The 18,222-nt window shown below is 36.5% G+C and overlaps 1 protein-coding gene across 11 annotated transcripts in view; it reads left to right on the top strand.

Annotated features, from left to right (window-relative positions):
* Positions 1-18,222, top strand: part of FKTN (fukutin) — a 94,536-nt gene that overhangs the window by 11,815 nt on the left and 64,499 nt on the right. For 10 of the 11 annotated variants that reach the window (XM_028493722.2, XM_028493718.1, XM_028493717.2 and 7 more), the window contains exons 2-4: positions 2,123-2,309; positions 13,009-13,068; positions 17,087-17,290. In XM_028493722.2, the coding sequence (XP_028349523.1) occupies positions 2,205-2,309; positions 13,009-13,068; positions 17,087-17,290 (369 nt within the window). In that variant the 5' untranslated portion in view covers positions 2,123-2,204. The remainder of the gene's footprint in view (positions 1-2,122; positions 2,310-13,008; positions 13,069-17,086; positions 17,291-18,222) is intronic. The other variant, XM_055087053.1, reaches the window with a different exon arrangement.

Genomic DNA, 18,222 nt, shown 5'->3' with positions numbered 1-18,222 from the left:
GGAAGATCCCACATGCTGTGGAGCAACTAAGCCTGCGTGCCACAACTACTGAGCCTGTGCTCTGGAGCCCACGAGCCACAACTACTGAGCCCATGTGCCACAACTACTGAAGCCTGCTTGCTTAGAGCCTGTGCTCCGCAACAAGAGAAGCCACCACAATGAGAAGCCCGTGCACTGCAATGAAGAGTAGCCCCCGCTCGCTGCAACTAGAGAAAGCCCGCACTCAGCAACAAAGACCCAATGCAACCAAAAATAAAAATAAAAAATAAAGAGTCAATGGGAACATTGAGGAGTGGTCCCTTATAAAAAAAAAAAACACCACATAAGAAGCAAAAAGGACAATTAACACTGTTGAAAACTCAGTAAGGGACATGACAGGCTTTTGAAAGTTGAGCAAAGTGAAATGGGAGTGAAAGGAGATGAAACAAATGCTTAATTGTAGTTCTAGAAATAGAGAACAACATTAGAACAGAAACGTATTCAAACATATAACTTAAGAAAACTTGCCGCAGAGAAAGAAATCTTGATTCTACAGATTGAAAGTGCACATAATGAAGAAAAACTAATATACAGTCATTAACATCATTACATAACCTAGTTTTTAAAAAATTGGATTGCAAAGATAAGGAATGTGTTCTTTGCTCATCCCATTAAAAAGATCAGCTTATCTATAGGGGAGTGCCAGGGAAAGGATCAGATATTGTCAAGGGAGTATTTAGCGTCGCAGGACAGTGGTACAAATTCTATAAGTCATCAGAGGAAAGAAAGTGTGATCTCAAAGCCAAACTATTAGTTGACACCCGTTTTTTTGTTGCTTTTTCATACATTTATTTATTTATTTATTGTTGGCTATGTTGAGTCTTCATTGCTGTGTGCGGGCTTTCCCTAGTTGCGACCAGCGGGGCATACTCTTCCTTGTGGTGTGCGGGCTTCTCATCGCAGTGGCTTCTCTTGTTGCAGAGCACAGGCTCTAGGTGCACGGGCTCAGTAGTTGTGGCTCACGGGCTCTAGAGTGCAGGCTCAGTAGTTTTGGCACATGGGCTTAGTTGCTCCACAGCATGTGGAATCTTCCTGGACCAGGGCTCGAACCCGTGTCCCCTGCACTGGCAGGTGGATTCTTAACCACTGCGCCACCAGGGAAGCCTGACACCCGTTTTTGAACAATGCAGGAGCTCAAGGTAAATAGTGCCCACAAGTCCTAAGGAGAAGATGAATACCAGCCATCCACTAGCTGAACAGAGATGATACAGCAAAAGGATTGGCAGGGAATATAGTAGGAATAAGACTAAATTTGTATTTAGTGAGATTTGTATTGCAGAATGCGATAGAACGATAGCAAAGTAAACTAATAAAAGTCAGGATTGAAAGAGGAGAGATGCAGAAGGTAGATTTTCTCTTATTTTTTAGCTGGAGAACTAAAGACTTACAAAGTTTAAACATCAAGTAATAGAGGTGTTAGTATATTTAAAGGAATAACGATAAACATTTGAAGAACTGCATTTAATATGTTTGACCAAAATCAAACAGTGGAGAGGAGGTAAGAAGAAGTAGAACTATATTAAATTTCTTGTTCTGAAGAAATAGTCAGATGGGACCAAAGATGAAAGAACAAAAATTTTTATCATGGCTTTTTTTACACTTGCAGAAAACTGAAAATGTATATGGGATATTTATAAAAACTGACCACATCCTACATAACAAAAGACAGAGCTATTATACAGATGATGTTCCTTGACCAAAAACTTTATTTTTTTCTATGGAAGTGGTTCTTAGTATGTTCAGCAGCATCAGCATTGCCTGGGAACTCATTAGAAATGCAAATTCAGAGGGCTCACCCCGGTTCTATTGAATCAGAAACCCTGGGGGAGAAGCCCCCTAGTCTCTTTTGGTCAGTTTTTATAGATATCCCATTTATGTTTTTTGTTATTTGCAACTGTAAAGAATGCTATGGTAAACTTTTTTGTTCTTTCAAGTGTGGTCTCATATCTGATTATTTCTTTAGGATAGGAAATTACCAAATCAAAGAAGGTTCTGTTGAACTTTAGATAACTTTTTCTTGGGTAATAAAGGTGAAAATTAAATACAGGTTTTTGTCTCTTTAGAAATATCTTTTTGTTCACAGAAAACAAGATTATCTTCTTACCCAAAAAGATGAAACCAACTGGGTTACTTTCAAAAGACAACCAAGTGAGCACCGCAGACTAATGAGTAGGATCAATAAGAACGTGATTTTGGCGCTTTTAACTTTGACAAGTTCTGCATTTCTGCTGTTTCAGTTGTACTACTACAAGCACTATTTATCAGCAAAGGTAATTTTTTTCCTCCTTTCTCCTTATTAGACTTCATTTTAGCGGTATATTTCCCTAACTTACTTCCCTTTTGCAGTACATAAAATTAATCACAGTTTTTAAAATCCTTGCAGAAATAGTTCTTTGAGATTTTCATCCTCGTGAGTGTGGCAAGCAATTCAAAATTACAGTTAAATGTTATTGTAATAACACGCTAAAAGTCAGAGGTGCCAAGTTTCAGTGATGTTGAAATTTTCTGATAGAGTTTTGTGAAAATTGTTATTTTTCCAAACAGATCATCACTCATTGGAAAGATAAAATATTATAATTAGTTTATTTTAGTGCGGAGTATATTTTAATATAGTGTCTAACAGGGAAGTGTAGTGTTATAACTTACCTTTATTATAAATCTATAGGTATAAAGATGTAGAGACAATAATTTGGAATCTGGTCGCTTCTGAAGATCATACAGAAGTCCAGATAAGAAATTCCAAAGTTGAGAAGGTATTGCTGAATTGTGAAAAGTTGTCAAACACTCCCACTGGGGTTCATTATAATAATAGCTACCATTACTGAGAATTGTGCTAGATACTGTCTATGCTTAATTTAACCCTAAAAACATTTTGGGGGGGAATATGTTTTTTGTTTGTATCGTCATTTGTTAGTTAGAACTATTCTTCAGAACCAGTTACTTCCCTTTCCCTCCCAAAGGGGATGATACTTCCCTGACCTAGTTAAGCTTGACCATGAGACTTAACTTTGGCTTGTGGAATGTTATAGACATTTGCAGAGATTTCACATGGGCTCGTATGATGTGACTTGCCCTTTGTGCTCCCCTGACCTGCCAGGAGAAGAGTGTGCCCTGGGTGGATGCTGACCTCCAGCCTGAGACCTGAATTAGATGTATGGAGCAGACCAGACATAGCTGCCCAGCTGACTCATACATCTGTGAGGGAGAAAACAAATGCTTAAGCCTTTAAGACTGAGAGAGGTTTATTATGCAGCATTATTACATGAGGTTCCTAGACCTCATTTTACAAATATGAAAACCAAAACTCTGACAGAGATGTTAGATAACCTACCCCAATTACCCAGTTTCTAACATGCAGGCCTGACAGGGGTACCTAACTCCATTCTTTCCAGGCTATATTATTTTTAAAATAATTGACAAGTACTGAGGCTACCAGCTGTCTTGGCTGTTGATTCAGTGAATGTCTTTGTGTTTCATCTTCAACCTTTTGCTGATTATTTTCTTAGGATAAAGTCCTAGAGTGGAATTTCTGGGTCTAAGATGTACATTCTAGATTTTGTTACATATTGCAAAGTCACCTTTCCTAAAGATAAGTAGTGTGCCTGATTTCCTATACCCTTTCCAAATATGGGAATAATAACAACAGTAACAATAATTATGGCATCCGTGTCATGCTTTTGGCTAATAGTAGCTTAAACAAATAGAGGGTTATTTGTCTCTTATACCTTTCAGTCCAGAGCTTCCAAAATTCTCTTGACATTTCCCTGGTGCTACAGTACAGGCTGGAGGAGGAAATAGTGCATTCTAGGAGGCTTCTTCTTTTGTGACATGGCCAGCAGATTCCCAGCTGTAAGAAAATCTGGGAAAGCAAGATTTTACTATTAGTGTTACTGCTGTTGTTAGTTAGGTTTTCCAGACTTAATAATAGAGATCACAAAGGAGAAGGGGTTTGGGAGTGAGTGTTAGTTAGGTCAACTTACCTATTGTGTCTGCCATAGTAGTTCACGGTTTTTGGTGTGCTTATAGGCTAGGCACTATGCTAAGCACTTTACATATATTTAATTCTTATAACAACAAATTGAGTAGATCCTGTTGTCCTCATTTTCCCAGCGGAAAAAACTGAGGTTTAGAGAAACTTACTAAATTTGTCCAGTGTCACACCATTATTAAGTGAGGGAGATAGAATTTAAACCTGAGGAGTCTACCCCAAGAGCCCTTGTTCTTTATATTTCTGGTATTTTTGATGTTCAAGAGCTGAGAGATATTAAACTCCATTAGAGGCCATTTCTTTCTAATGAGTTTAAACATCTTTCCATATGCTTTTTGGTTCTTTTTATTTCTTTATTATAATTTCTTTTTATTCCTATCTGCATATTTTTCTGATGTTGTTTCCTTTTTCTGTAGCTGTTCTTTATAGTTTTAAGGATATTAAGCGTTTACCATATATATTTCAAATATCTTCCCCAGTTTATTAATTTGCCTTTTACCTTTATATTCACAATGTACCCCCTTAATACACTAGTGTTCTATTTAATTTCTAGGTAGACAGGTATCAAGATCTTTCTCCCTTAGGGCATCTGTTTTTTATGTCATAAGTAGCCCAAGATTATGGAAATATTCACCTATATTTTCATCAGATACTATTTTATGTTTAAATTTTTATACAAAATATAATTTACTTTAGTATGAGGTATGAGTTAGATATTTAATTTACAGTTTGACCCAAATGGTTAATCAGCTGTCCCAATGTCACTTATTGAATGACTTCATTAATTTAAAAATCTCATCTTAATTATTTGTTAAATTCATGTAAATAACTCCTGTCTTGACCTTCTTCCATGGGAAGCAATGTGGCATAGTTGTTAAGAGCATGATCTCCAGCCTAGGATTAAACCTCATCTATCCTGCTTATTAGCTGTGGGATCTTGGGTAAATTACTTGACTTCTGTTACTTGACCTCTACTTCCTCATCTATGGAATTGGGACAGTAACAGTACCACCTATGAGACTTGTGAAACTTATATGAATTAATATACATAAAGCATTTGGAACAGTACAGGTCACATAGAGAGAGATCAGTACATATTAGCTATTATTTTTATTATTATATCTTCAATTTTATAATGAAAAATAGTATTTGTTGTATTGAGTCCATGGCATACAAACTGTTTTAGTAATAAGTGCCATATTCTTTAAACAAAATAGAATATTTTGAACAAAATAAAGCATTAAATTAAATAAAGTTCAGTTAACCTTTATATACTTTAAATTTGTGAAATTTGCATTATCTGTACTAGAGTTCTTGTTTTTTATGTTTAATTTTAACAATAGGTGGAAATTACAACATCTAAGTTCTAAATACCAAAGGTTATTTTTATTTTATTGAAGAATATGGAAACTATATTAAGCTTTTCCTAGCCAAGTAATTTTGCATTCTTTAAGATGGAATTTTAAAACTTACTCATTAATTCAGAAACTTTTATTTAAAAGTCATGTGTTGGGCATTTTGCTAAGGTGATAAACAGTGGTTGGGAAGTGATCTCTTTCCTCTCTATATTTATAATTTAATTGGGGACAGATGCTAATGGGACAATAAATGTTTCCTATATATTATTAATGTGAAGGTGAGATACTCTGTAAGGAATACAAGTAGTTTCTCTATACTAACAGGAAAAAAAAAAGCTTTATTTAAAAATAGGGTTAGACTAACTGCTGAAGCTACCAACTTTTAAAACTTTTTTAGTTTTGTTGTGGAAAAACTTTTAACTTTTGGTTTTTATTAAACTTCAAGATTTTACTTACATACAGACTTTAGGGAAGTACAGATGCATCCTCAGTAATCTAATACAGATTCTCCTGACATAGGAGGAGAACCCAGAATTTTGTGCACTTTGTTTATTGATCGTATCTGAATTGTATTCCTCATTTGTTCAGTGAACAATATTTTTGGGGGATAATCTTAGATAAATAAAGAATGTTCACATGAAAATGATTTTTAGTTCAATCAAGTTTGTTTGATTTGGCAAAAGAGTACATAATAGTAGCCTTGATCAATACTAAATAATAGGTCAGCATCATCAACATAAAAACCTTGATTCTAGGTCATCCTTGAACTTTGAGGTGATTTAGAGAGACCCTTGAGATTATGTATTAGAACTAGGGCAGGGATGAAAAATGGGTTTTATCTTTGTTCCCCAACCCATATCTAGTGTAGTAAATGTTTAGGACTACAGAGTTTTTCAGGCTCTTCAATAAAGAGAAATACAATATCTATCATTGGTTAGGGAAGGAGGGCTATTTGCTTTCTTGGAGTTAAGGAGGGCTACTTCTGTCTATCCATTTCTTGAGCCTCACCATGGAATTCCTTTTGACCCTAGCTGGTTATGCCAAGTTTAGTCTTCCAGTGACCTCCTAAATGAGGTCTGAATAATCCAGTTATCTGATAACATTGAAGATAGGAACTAACAGATTATATCTGTTGGGTCTGGTAAAATTCCATTGATGGATAGAGTTCACTCTTCAGATTCCATAACAACCATCCAAGTCTTTGAAATACAAACGCTTCCAGGCCTTCAAAGGGAAGGACTTGTCTCTAGCACCCTCTAGGGAATGTCACTTGTTCATTGTTTTTTACTGTGTCTAACAGGATAGTGTGATTATGATTCTGTGTTGCTCATTCAGTCTGTATTTCTTGACTATGTGTTACATAACGGGCACTTGGTAGGAATACAGAGATAAATAGAACACAGGTCCTAATCTCAAGGAACTCAAAATTTGATAGAAGTGGTAACAGCAGTAATTCTTGAGTTTTGGGCCTAGATAGTCCTGAGTTTGAACCCTCATTCAGTTGTTTGGCTGAGCCTGCGCTCTAGAGCCCATGAGCCACAACTACTGAGCCCGTGTGCCACAACTACTGAAGCCAGCACACCTAGAGCCTGTGCTGCACAAGAGAAGCCACCACAGTGAGAAGCCCACACACCGCAACGAAAGAGTAGCCCCCGCTCGCTGCAACTGGAGAAAGCCCGTGCACAGCAACGAAGACCCAACGTGGCCAAAAATTAAAAATAAATAAAAGTAAAAAATAAAATAAATAAAAGAATACATTTTTTAAAAAAGATTGCTAAGTTCAGTTCCTAAAGCTTGTGTCTTCACTCATAGGGCTATTCCAACCTGTAAATACAAGTATGTTCAAACAAAATACTATAACGTTGATAAGAAGATATGAAATGAGATAGCTTTAAGGAGTTCTGCATCCCAATTGAAAGTCATAAAATATTGATGCCTCAGTGGAAAGAAGACAAAGCCAATGAACCATGTTTGTGTAAAGCACTGAGTGAACCAAACCTTAATGATGTTCTTGACTTACAACCGTAAGCTGCACCGCTGCCTGTAGTAATCAGTTATTCTTATTACCTAGAAGGCCACTTACAGTGTTCTGGGCTGGGATATCGTTCTTTGCATTATATTTAGTAACCTGTGTGTGTTTGCTTAGAAGGCAGGGGAGGGAGTTGAAAGGGGAATTTGGATTTCAAATTTGGCAGTAGTCATTCACAGTGAACAATTTCATAATCCATTATTAGAAATGGAAATTAATCTTATAACCATTTTGATCATGTGTAACAGGTTTTTGAAGTGTTTTCAGTTGGTCAGTTACTGAAGCATGATTTTTCTTAGATCTTCTTTGACTTCTGGCTAGTTCCGTTTTGTTCTGAAGGCTAATGTCTAGGTCACTGCTGAGAAAGAATATCATGCCTGATAGTCTGATCGAGTATGGTAAACTTTGATAAATGCTACTGTTCCCCCTTCCCCCCCACCCCCGCCACTCCTGCCATTATCCAGGAGAAATGTGAAAGAATTTCTTTCATTAGAATTAAAGGATATTTAAATTTTTTTTTCGTTTATTCCCAGACTTTAGGCTGTATAAGTTTCTGGCCAAGCAGCTTTGATTATTAATAAACATAGCTTTCCCACCACTTTTTGAAGACTTAAAAAAATTTCTTTAAAGTATTACCATTGGGTTCAATAGGCATGATTAATTATCATGCTGAATTAAGAATTGTTTTTTGGTGGCTGTAAGAAACTGATTGTTGGCTACTATCTTTAAAAAATGACAGGATCATTTAAATCTTTACTTCTGTTTCCTGAATGCTTTTTCTTTGATGGCATATCTTAATTTGATTCGTTTATCAGTGGAGTTCAGTAGCCACCAGACTGTTTCTACCAGTCCTTTTTGGGATCTGATTCTATCTCTCCATTCATTTATTCATTTCACTTAAGTTTTCAACACAAATATCTCATAGGTAGTGTTTCAGAATATCTTTAGACATTTTTAACCCCTTGACTTTTACCATATGGCTTTTCTTTTAGAACATTCAGTCATTCATTTGTCAGGTATTTGTTGAGGGTTTACTATGTGCTAAGCACAGTACTAGGCTATGAGACAAAATGATGAATCAAGTGCAGTCCTTGCTGCCTAGGAACCCACAAATTGGGGGAGTTTGGGGTTGAAGGGGAAAGGGGAAAAGATATAGAGAGACATATAAACAAATGACATCAATATGATATGTTACTTCTTCAAATCACACATCATAAAACACTGTTCTGCCTACTTTACTACTTATAGCTTAAGAACTCTTCTTTGTCTCTACCCTTTGTAATGCTCTTCTGGCAAAAATAACAGCCGTCAGAGTTATTTTTCTTAAATACAGATCTGATCGAGTTATTCTCTGCATAAAATACCTATGGAATAAGATCCCAACTTCTTACCATGGTGCAGTGGATAGTCTCTGTTTGCCTCTCCAGGTCCTCTCCTCGCCATACTCTGTGCCTTGGGAGGCTGACCTCTGTGGACTACATTAGCTGAGCTCCCTTGCTCTTTGTTTTCCATTTGGGTTCAGCCAATGAGAAGCATTAGCTGAAGACTGGAGACCAGGAGGAAAGAGGCCAGGTTATTTATTCTCTTGGTTCTCCATTTGTAGGGTCATTGGTTGATAGTGACTGCATTCCTCCTATACAGCAAAGTTGTAGCCACTGCGTACCATTAACTGTTCCTTCCGAGGTGGATTAACCATTAAGATAATGAAATTTAAACTGCAGCTCCCCTCACTTCCAAGGCTCTTGGAGGAGCCTTAGGAATGTGTTACAAAACTGTGTATTTTTGTAAAGTTTGCAATAGATAATTTTTTGCATTTTTTTTTCTGAAAAAGGACCACCAAAATTGTATAATCTTCAAGCTCTATAAAACTGGATCCTCTTATGTCCCTATCCTTGACCCTTTGAGCTTAGATAAGTGCAAAGTTTTCAGGGAATGAGGAACTGCTGAATAACCTCTTTGGGAAGGTTATGGTTAAATATTTCATGGATAAAATAATATTTTGGGTTGATCTTATAGGATGAGTAGGAGTTCTCCATGTAAAGAAGGATGGGAGGGCCATTGCAAAGAAAGGAAACAGCCTATGTAAAGGGAATGAGCTATGTGTATGTTTAGAAGAAGAGTACACTAAGTAGAGACCAGAGGAAGCACAAAGGTCCTGAGGCAGGAACTTGCCTGGCAGTTTTGAAAACAGCAGAGAGATCACTGTGGCTGTAGAGGAGCGAGAGAGGAGAATAGTAGGTAAGGTTAGAGAGTTCTATATTTTTTATGGCCTTGTAAGCCATTATAAAGGCTTTGGCTTTTATTCTGATTGAGATTGGGGATTCTAGGAAGGTTTTGAGCTGAAATGTGACACGATCTGACATTTTTTTAATAAAAAAAAGTAGTGCAGATGCTCTGTTGAGAACAGATTGTAGGGGCAAGGGCTGAAACAGACCAGTTAGAAGGTTTTCTAGTAATTTACATGAGATGATGATGGCTTGGACACAGGAGCTAGTGGTGGAGTTTGTGAGAAATGGAAAGTAGAGTTATCAGGATTTGTTGATGGGCTAGATGTGGGGTATGAAAGACAGAAAAGAGTCAGGAATAACACTAGGTTTTTTTGCGTGTGTGTGGCTGTGTTGGGATTTTGTTGCTGTGCGCGGGCTTTCTCTAGTTGTGGTGAGCGGGGGGCTACTCTTCTTTGCGGTGCGCAGGCTTCTCATTGTTGTGGCTTCTTGTCGCAGAGCACGGGCTCTAGGCACGTGGGCTTCAGTAGTTGTGGCACGCGGGCTCAGTAGTTGTGGCTCGTGGGCTCTAGAGCGCAGGCTCAGTAGTTGTGGCGCACGGGCTTAGTTGCTCTGCGGCCTGTGGGATCTTCCCAGGCCAGAGATCGAACCCGTGTCCTCTGCATTGGCAGGTGGATTCTTAACCACTGTGCCACGAGGGAAGCCCCAACTCTTCTGCGGCCTGTGGGATCTCCCCAGGCCAGAGATCGAACCCGTGTCCTCTGCATTGGCAGGTGGATTCTTAACCACTGTGCCACGAGGGAAGCCCCAACTCTAGTATTTTTGACCTAGATAATTGGAAGGGAGAAGTTGCTGTTTAACGAGATGGGAAAGACTAGAGGAAGCAAGTTTGAGGAATGGTGAAGATCAGGAGTTTTTTTGTACATACTAAGTTTGAGATGCCTATCTGACATCCAAATGAAGAAGGTGAATAGACATTTGAATATATAAGTCTGGAGTACAAAGGACTGATGTGGTTGGGAATATAAACTGGGAGTTGTAAGCATATAGATTGTATTTAAAGCTATGAGTGGATGAGTTACCAAGGAAGTAAACACAGAGTAAAAAGAGAAGGAAAAAAACCTCATGGTCTGAGCTTTGGGACCCTCCAACATGTCAGGGAGCTGAGAAGAAGTAGCAAATGGGACCAAGGAGTAGTTGGAGAGAAATAGCAGGAAACCAGAAGTATGGGGATCCTGAGACCCAAGTGAATGAAGTGTTTAGGTGAGGCAGAGGTGATAAATAATTCTTGATAGATCAAATAAGACAAGAACTCATAGTTGACCATTGGATTTAGCAATATGGAGGTTACTGGTGAACTTGATGAATACTTGGCAGAGTGAACTTAAGCTCAAGTGAGTACATGACAGGAGAGAAATTGGAGGGAGTGAGAACAGACTACCCATTAAGAGTTTTGCTGTAAAGGGGGACAGAAAATTGTTAGTTGGGAAAAGAGAAGTCAAGATGGGTTTTTTGTTTTAATTATTTAAGATAGGAGAAATAATATCATATTTGTATACTGATGGGAGTGATCCAACAGAGAAAACAAATTAAACAATTCAGAAATTTAGTCTTATCTACTAATGTAGGGCTATGGTGAGCAACAAGTGGCTATATTATAGAATTTGCAATCTTTTTTCAAGGATGAGGATCGCAAAGCTGCCTCTGATGTTGTTTTGTAAATATCCTTGGTATATTTTCTTTTTAAAAAATTAATTTATTATTCAAATATAGTTGATTTACAGTATTATATTTGTTTCAGGTGTACAACATAGTGATTCAATATTTTTATAGATTATACTCCATTTAAAGTTGTTATAAAATATTGGCAATATTTCCCTGTGCTGTACGATTCATAACTCATTTATTTTATACGTAGTAGTTTGTGCTTCTTAATCCTCTACCTGTATCTTGCCCCTCCCTACTTCCCTCTCCCCGCTGCTAACCACTAGTTTGTTCTTTATGAGTCTGTTTATGTGCTCTTGCTGAATCCTAGAGAAATATTCCTTGGTGTTAAAATGTTATTGTTTAAGTTGCAGAGCTTGTGAGGAGAGACCAGTTCTGGTTCTACCTTAATCACTCAGTATATCTTTCTTCCTTCCTTCCCTCCAATTAGCAAACTGTTATTAAGCATTTTACTAGTTGTCAAGCACTATGCTAGATACTGGTGATACAAAGGTGGATTGGATTTGGTCCCTGCCCTTGAGTTTACAGTTTAATGGGGAAATGAGTCTCCTGTTTAGGAACTTGGAGCACACTTCATTTTCAGGGTGAGGATACTCTTACTGGTTTTCAAAATCCTTCCATCTAACAGATAAAGAGCACATTCAAGGCATAAGAAACTTCTTTGAGCTTGAAACCTTCTTCCTCTTGTCTCTAGACCATCAGACGTTCTTTCTCCTGTGACTTTCAAAGTGTTTTGGTGATTAACAGATGAAAAACTGATACTGCTTTTTTCCTTCTGATTTCTCTAGACCTGAATGTTTTAAAAAATATTCTTTAAAAAATAACTCAACATTTGCAAGTATGATGTATGTTATGAAAAGTGTGGGCATTGGAGCTCTCTGTGGAACAGAAATGATAATGCCTACTTTGCAGGATAGTTATGCGAGATAGATGAGAATACATAATTCATATGTGGAAGTACACTTAGGAGCTGCTCAATAATTATTATTATACTTTCTTATCACTTTGCCAAGGTCTGCAAACACTAACTCAGTGTGTGGAGGTAAGCTGAAGTTAGGGATATGGAGCTGAATGGATAAACACTAATTCTAAAGAGATAGCAAGGAGTTACTATTCATTGATGGAAATTAATTGGTTCAGAGATGTTGACCATATTTATTTAATTAAGTGATGGCACTTAATTAAATTATAGCAAAAATAAAAAATAAATAAAAAATAAAAATTATAGCAATCTGTCAGTGTTTTCCATCTTGGGTAGTTGTATTATGTAATTGTAGAATTCTTAGCTCATGACTGTATGAAAATAGGTATTTAGATAATGCTTTTTTGTTGTTGTTGTTCGCGGGCCTCTCACTGTTGTGGCCTCTCCAGTTGCGGAGCACAGGCTCCAGACGCGCAGGCTCAGCGGCCATGGCTCACAGGCCTAGCCGCTCTGCGGCATGTGGGATATTCCTGGACCGGGACACGAACCCGTGTCCCCTGCATTGGCAGGCGGACTCTCAACCACTGCGCCACCAGGGAAGCCCTAGATAATGCTTTTTAATGATTATGAACCAGTTATATAGGTTGAATCATACCTACCCTAAATGTAATGTTGCAAGCTGGGCTTTGAATTTACTACAATTTTTTTTTTAATCTTCCTAGAATGGAGCTGGTTTATCAAAATCCAAAGGAAGCCGAATTGGATTTGATGGCACACAGTGGGTATGTATGATAATCAAGAAATTCCTCAATTGCCATGTTCATTTAGTTCATTCATTTATATACTTAATAAGTATTTATTGAATGATGACAATGATAATAGCTAGCTTTGTGAAAACAGGTAGTAGGTGATAGAAAGGAAGAGGCAGACCCTGTGCCAGTGCTTTACATGCAGTATCTCATTTAGTCCTCATGCAAACTTTAAGAAGTCAGTACATATGTTTATCCTCAATTCACTTAGAAAGATTAAGGTTGGTTGGCTAATAAGTGGCTGAGTCCAGATTCTAACTGCTTGCCTCCAAAATCCTTATTCACTGAGCTGTGGTGCTTCCCCAAGTGAATAAATATGTGAATCAGAATTGAACCAAGAATAAAGGTAAGTAGGAGTACCTATTTACCTAGTAAATTTACCTAGTAAATAGGAGTTTAGGAGTAAAAATCTATTTGACATGTTTTCTTTTTTTTTGGCTGTGCCGCAGGGCTTGTGGGATCTTAGTTCCCCAACCAGGTATCGAACCCGGGCCCCCCAGCAGTGGAAGCACAGAGTCCTAACCACTGGACCACCAGGGAATCCCATGTTTTCTTTTTAAGATAAGGAAACTAGCAATATGTACAATAAATCCCTGTTTCACAGCCTGTACATTTATAAAGTTTATAAAATATATTTTCTTACTTTTTTCTGATCAAATTTAGAATGAAAAACAATGCTAAAAAATTACATTTATCCTGTTAGCATACATATTGGATATGACTAGTTATTTCTTGTGGATACACTTCAATATTTGGCTTCTCTTTAACCAGAGACATGAGAGGCTTTAGATTAGAAGTGAGTTTTCAAATCACCAAGCAGCTATAAAGTAGTGATAATTTTAGGTCATTGCTGATACCAATTGGATTTGAACTATTGTTTAAAAAGTAAAGTCTGGGATATCCTATATCAGGCTCCTCAACTATCAGGTCTAGAAGTATCAATGTAAACTTTTAATTTATTAAAAGTAGCAGTTTTGCTTTGTGAACTTAGGGTAGTCTGAGGGGAAATGGAAGCCCTATCTTTTTCATTCAGGGAATGACCCTTGAGGTGGGAGAAAATAGCAGATTGTTTTAAAAGGGTTGACTTCCAAGATAAATGAGCAAAAAATTACGGAGCAGCTTACTACATTCAGTGAGTTGTCTTTGTTAATTACATTGCATGGTACTAAAAATCATTCCGTATAATATTTGCAAAGTCATAGGGAAGGGAGAAGTAGTACTAAAATACTTTTGTTCTAATATTTTAGAAGGAACAGAAAAGTGAAGTGTGAGCAATAGATGTGATACTGAACCCTGATAAAATCCTAGAATTAGTTATTAAACAGATAATTTGAGGGGCTTAGAAGAGAAAATATGATGATTATTAGGAACTAGCCTTCCACTAAGAACATGTCCTGCCAAGCCCTTGTAGAAGAATGGACTGTTACAGTCTCATTGTATCCTTTTTTCAATAAGACGTTTTTCTTTCTTGTAAACAAAATGAATTACTGAAGGTCAGATGATAATAGTCATGTTGATTAAGAATTAATTGATTCTTAATTAATTAATTGTTATCAGGTTGCATTGATAACAACCTGGAAGGCATGTTTAGAAGGTGAGTTGTAGAATCTCTCCTTGACCCTGCCCTAATCTATATTTATATTAGTAATCATAATGAAGCTGTGTGTTCATCAAGCTGAAAGAGATTCATTCAACAAACACCAAGGTGAAAGAGATTCATTCAACGAACATTTATTAAGCACCTTACATGTACTAGTATGTGTCATCTCATCATCTTTCTTCCAAAACCCTTTCTTCCTCTTTCATTCTCCTAGTGTAAAGCACAGAAAGTAATAGCCATGAAAGAAAAAAATTTTGATAAATTAGACTCTCAAAATTTAAAACTTCTGCTCATCAAAAGCCACCATTAAGAAAATGAATAGCTAATGCCACAGATTATAAAATATTTGCAAAACATGTATCTGATGAAAGATTGGTATCAAGGATAAATGAAGAACTGCAATTCAGTAATAGACTTTTTGTTCATAATCTTTATCAAATTCAACAAGTGTATTCCTGATTTGCTAAGAGGTTTTAATCATAAATAGATATTGAATTTTGTCAAATATTTTTTTGTGTTGAAATTATCATAGAGTTTTTCCCCTTTATTCTGTTGATATGGTGGATTTTATTGATTGATTTTCAAATGCTGCCTTTCATTCCTGGGTTAAACCCTACTTGGTCATGATATTTCCTTTTTTTTTTTTTTTTTTTGGTCCTTTATAAAAAAACTACAGGAATTGATTTTTTAGTATCTTGTTAAGTATTATTGCATCTGTGTTCATCAGGGATGGTGGTGTATAATTTTCTTTTTTTGTAATGTCTTTGTCAGGTTTTGCTATTAGGATTACACTGGCCTCATAAAATGAATTAGGAAGGATTTCCTCCTGCTCAGTTTTCTGAAAGAGTTTTTGTACACTGGTATTATTTCTTCTTAAAGCTTTGATAGAATTCACCAGTGAACCATCTGAGTCTAGAGTTTTTTCTTCTTGTTGTTTTGATGGCAGGTTTTTTTTTTTTAATACATAATAAATTCAATTTTATTAATAGTTATAGGGCAAGTCAGATTTCCTGTTTCACCTTGTGGTAGTTTTCTTAAACATGTTTTTAAAGAAATTTGTCCATTTCATCTGTTATTGAATTTTGGGGCATAATTGTTTATTCTAACTTTTTACTTAGTTGGCTTTCCCACTAAGAGATAATAAACTCCTCTAGAATAGAGATTATTATATTCTTGGTATTTGCATAATACTCTACAATAAAAACAAAGGATAAGAGACTGATTCCTGCCTTTATCTCATTTAAAAAATTTTTATAATTCTTGATACTCTCATCTATTTATTTATCTTGTATATGTTTTTATAAGTGTCCTCAGATTTTGTAAATAAGAATTTATCCTTAATTCCCTGAAACATCTTTTTTTGATGGCATACGTCCCTTTGAAATCATTATTGCTTTCACTAAAGTAGGCTTTTAAGCAATAATGTAGTTCAGTTATTCTATTTAACTTGACTACTCGTAGGTATTATTTACTCCTAAGTGTGATTGTTGTTTCAATTCTAATTTTGAAATTTTTTTTTTCAGTAGGGTGTTCTGCTTACTGCTCAACAGAATTATATTTTTAAATATTACAGTATTATTAGAAAATCAAACTGTAGATAGGAATGGTCAGGCAGGCGATGTATTTTAGTTTGTCTTTTGACTGGCAAGATTATTAAGCAGTATTTCAAATATGAAGAAAAGTGGCACATACAACTGATTTTTGGTTTCAGAAAGGTTGACATGACTGATTTTTAAAAACTGAAAAGGCTGGTATTTCCTGTCCCACTTTTGCTTGAAAAGATTTAGCTACTACCAAGGGAATAGTTCGTAAGCCCAAAGTTCTCATTTCAGATACTGCTTCCTCTATGAAGATTTTGTTATCCTTTTGATGTACAGTTAATTAGTAGCTATTGTTCTGTACTTTATAATATGTTGCATATAGCGCTTCCCTGGTGGCGCGGTGCTTGGGAGTCCGCCTGCCGATGCGGGGGGTGCGGGTTCGTGCCCCGGTCCGGGAGGATCCCACGTCCCGCTGAGCGGCTGGGCCCGTGGGCCATGGCCGTTGAGCCTGCGCGTCCGGGGCCTGTGCTCCGTGAAGGGAGAGGCCACGGCGGTGAGAGGCCCGCGTAACGCAAAAAAATATATATATATGTTGCATATATTTTTACTATAGCATATCTTACGTTGTATTGTAAATATTTGTTCATCTTCCTCAGTAGACTGTGTACTTCTTGAGAACAGGAACAGTGTATTATTTATTTGTGGGTTTTATTTTTTTAGCAAAATAATAAGCATGCAATCTACTGAGTAAGCAGTCTAGATATCCTTATAAAATTAATGAATAAAAATTTAATAAGAGATTATTGTATTGGTTTAGAAGAATTAAGGGGATTCTTTTCCTCTCAAACAGCGCACAGTTAAAAAATTTATTATGCTAACATCCAGTCAAAATGTACCTGTGTTCCTTATTGATCCTTTGATTCTGGAATTGATTAATAAAAACTTTGAAAAAGTCAAGAATGCTTCTCATGGCTCCGCTTCAGAATGCAAGTTTTTCTGTGTTCCAAGAGACTTTACTGCATTTGCACTACAGTATCACCTATGGAAGAATGAGGTAAGATGATTTGCTTTCAGATAATGGAGTGTCTTTTACAAAACAGTATGGGATTAAACCAATTTAAACTGTAAAACATTTAAAAATTTTCATAAAGACTTTTATAAATTGTATCAGGAATACTTTAAGCAATAAGTAACAAAACACAACAGTGGCTTAAGCAAATAGGGGACTTATTTTTCTGATATAACAAGAGGTTAAAATGTTGGTGGCTGTTGGTATTAGTGGAGCTGTCCACTGAAGTCAGTATGCGCCTCAGTGAAATTCTTTCCTCATTTCTCTCATCCTCACAAGGTAGCTGTTGTAGTGACAGGGTATCTTAGTGACACTATCTATCTTTATTTTTTTTTTTAATTACTAATACTGGTGTTTATTATCACCACAAACAAGATGAGAGTACCAATTTTTTTGTACCTTTTTAAAAACTGAATTCTTTCAGCCATTGCATGAAGAGCCATCTTTTATGTCAAATTATATACATGAATAGGCCAATTGTGTCTCATTCAAACTTTGTCCAAAATTTGGATATCTAATCATTCTTTTTTTTAAATTTCTTCTTAGTCATCAGTTTTATACACATCAGTGTATACATGCCAATCCCAATCGCCCAATTCATCACACCACCACCGACACCACCCCGCCACTTTCCCCACTTGGTGTCCATACGTTTGTTCTCTAAATCTGTGTCTCAATTTCTGCCCTGCAAACCGGTTCATCTGTACCGTTTCTCTAGGTTCCACATATATGTGTTAATATACGATATTTGTTTTTCTCTTTCTGGCTTACTTCACTCTGTATGACAGTCTCTAGATACATCCACATCTCAACAAATGACCTAATTTCGTTCCTTTTTATGGCTGAGTAATATTCCATTGTATATATGTACCACATCTTCTTTATCCATTCGTCTGTCGATGGGCATTTAGGTTGCT

Source organism: Physeter macrocephalus, chromosome 9, assembly GCF_002837175.3.
Source record: "Physeter macrocephalus isolate SW-GA chromosome 9, ASM283717v5, whole genome shotgun sequence".
In the NCBI taxonomy this organism is placed as follows: Eukaryota; Metazoa; Chordata; class Mammalia; order Artiodactyla; family Physeteridae; genus Physeter; species Physeter macrocephalus.
Note: the sequence above shows the minus strand (reverse complement) of the source record. Positions and strands in the feature narration are given on the sequence as shown.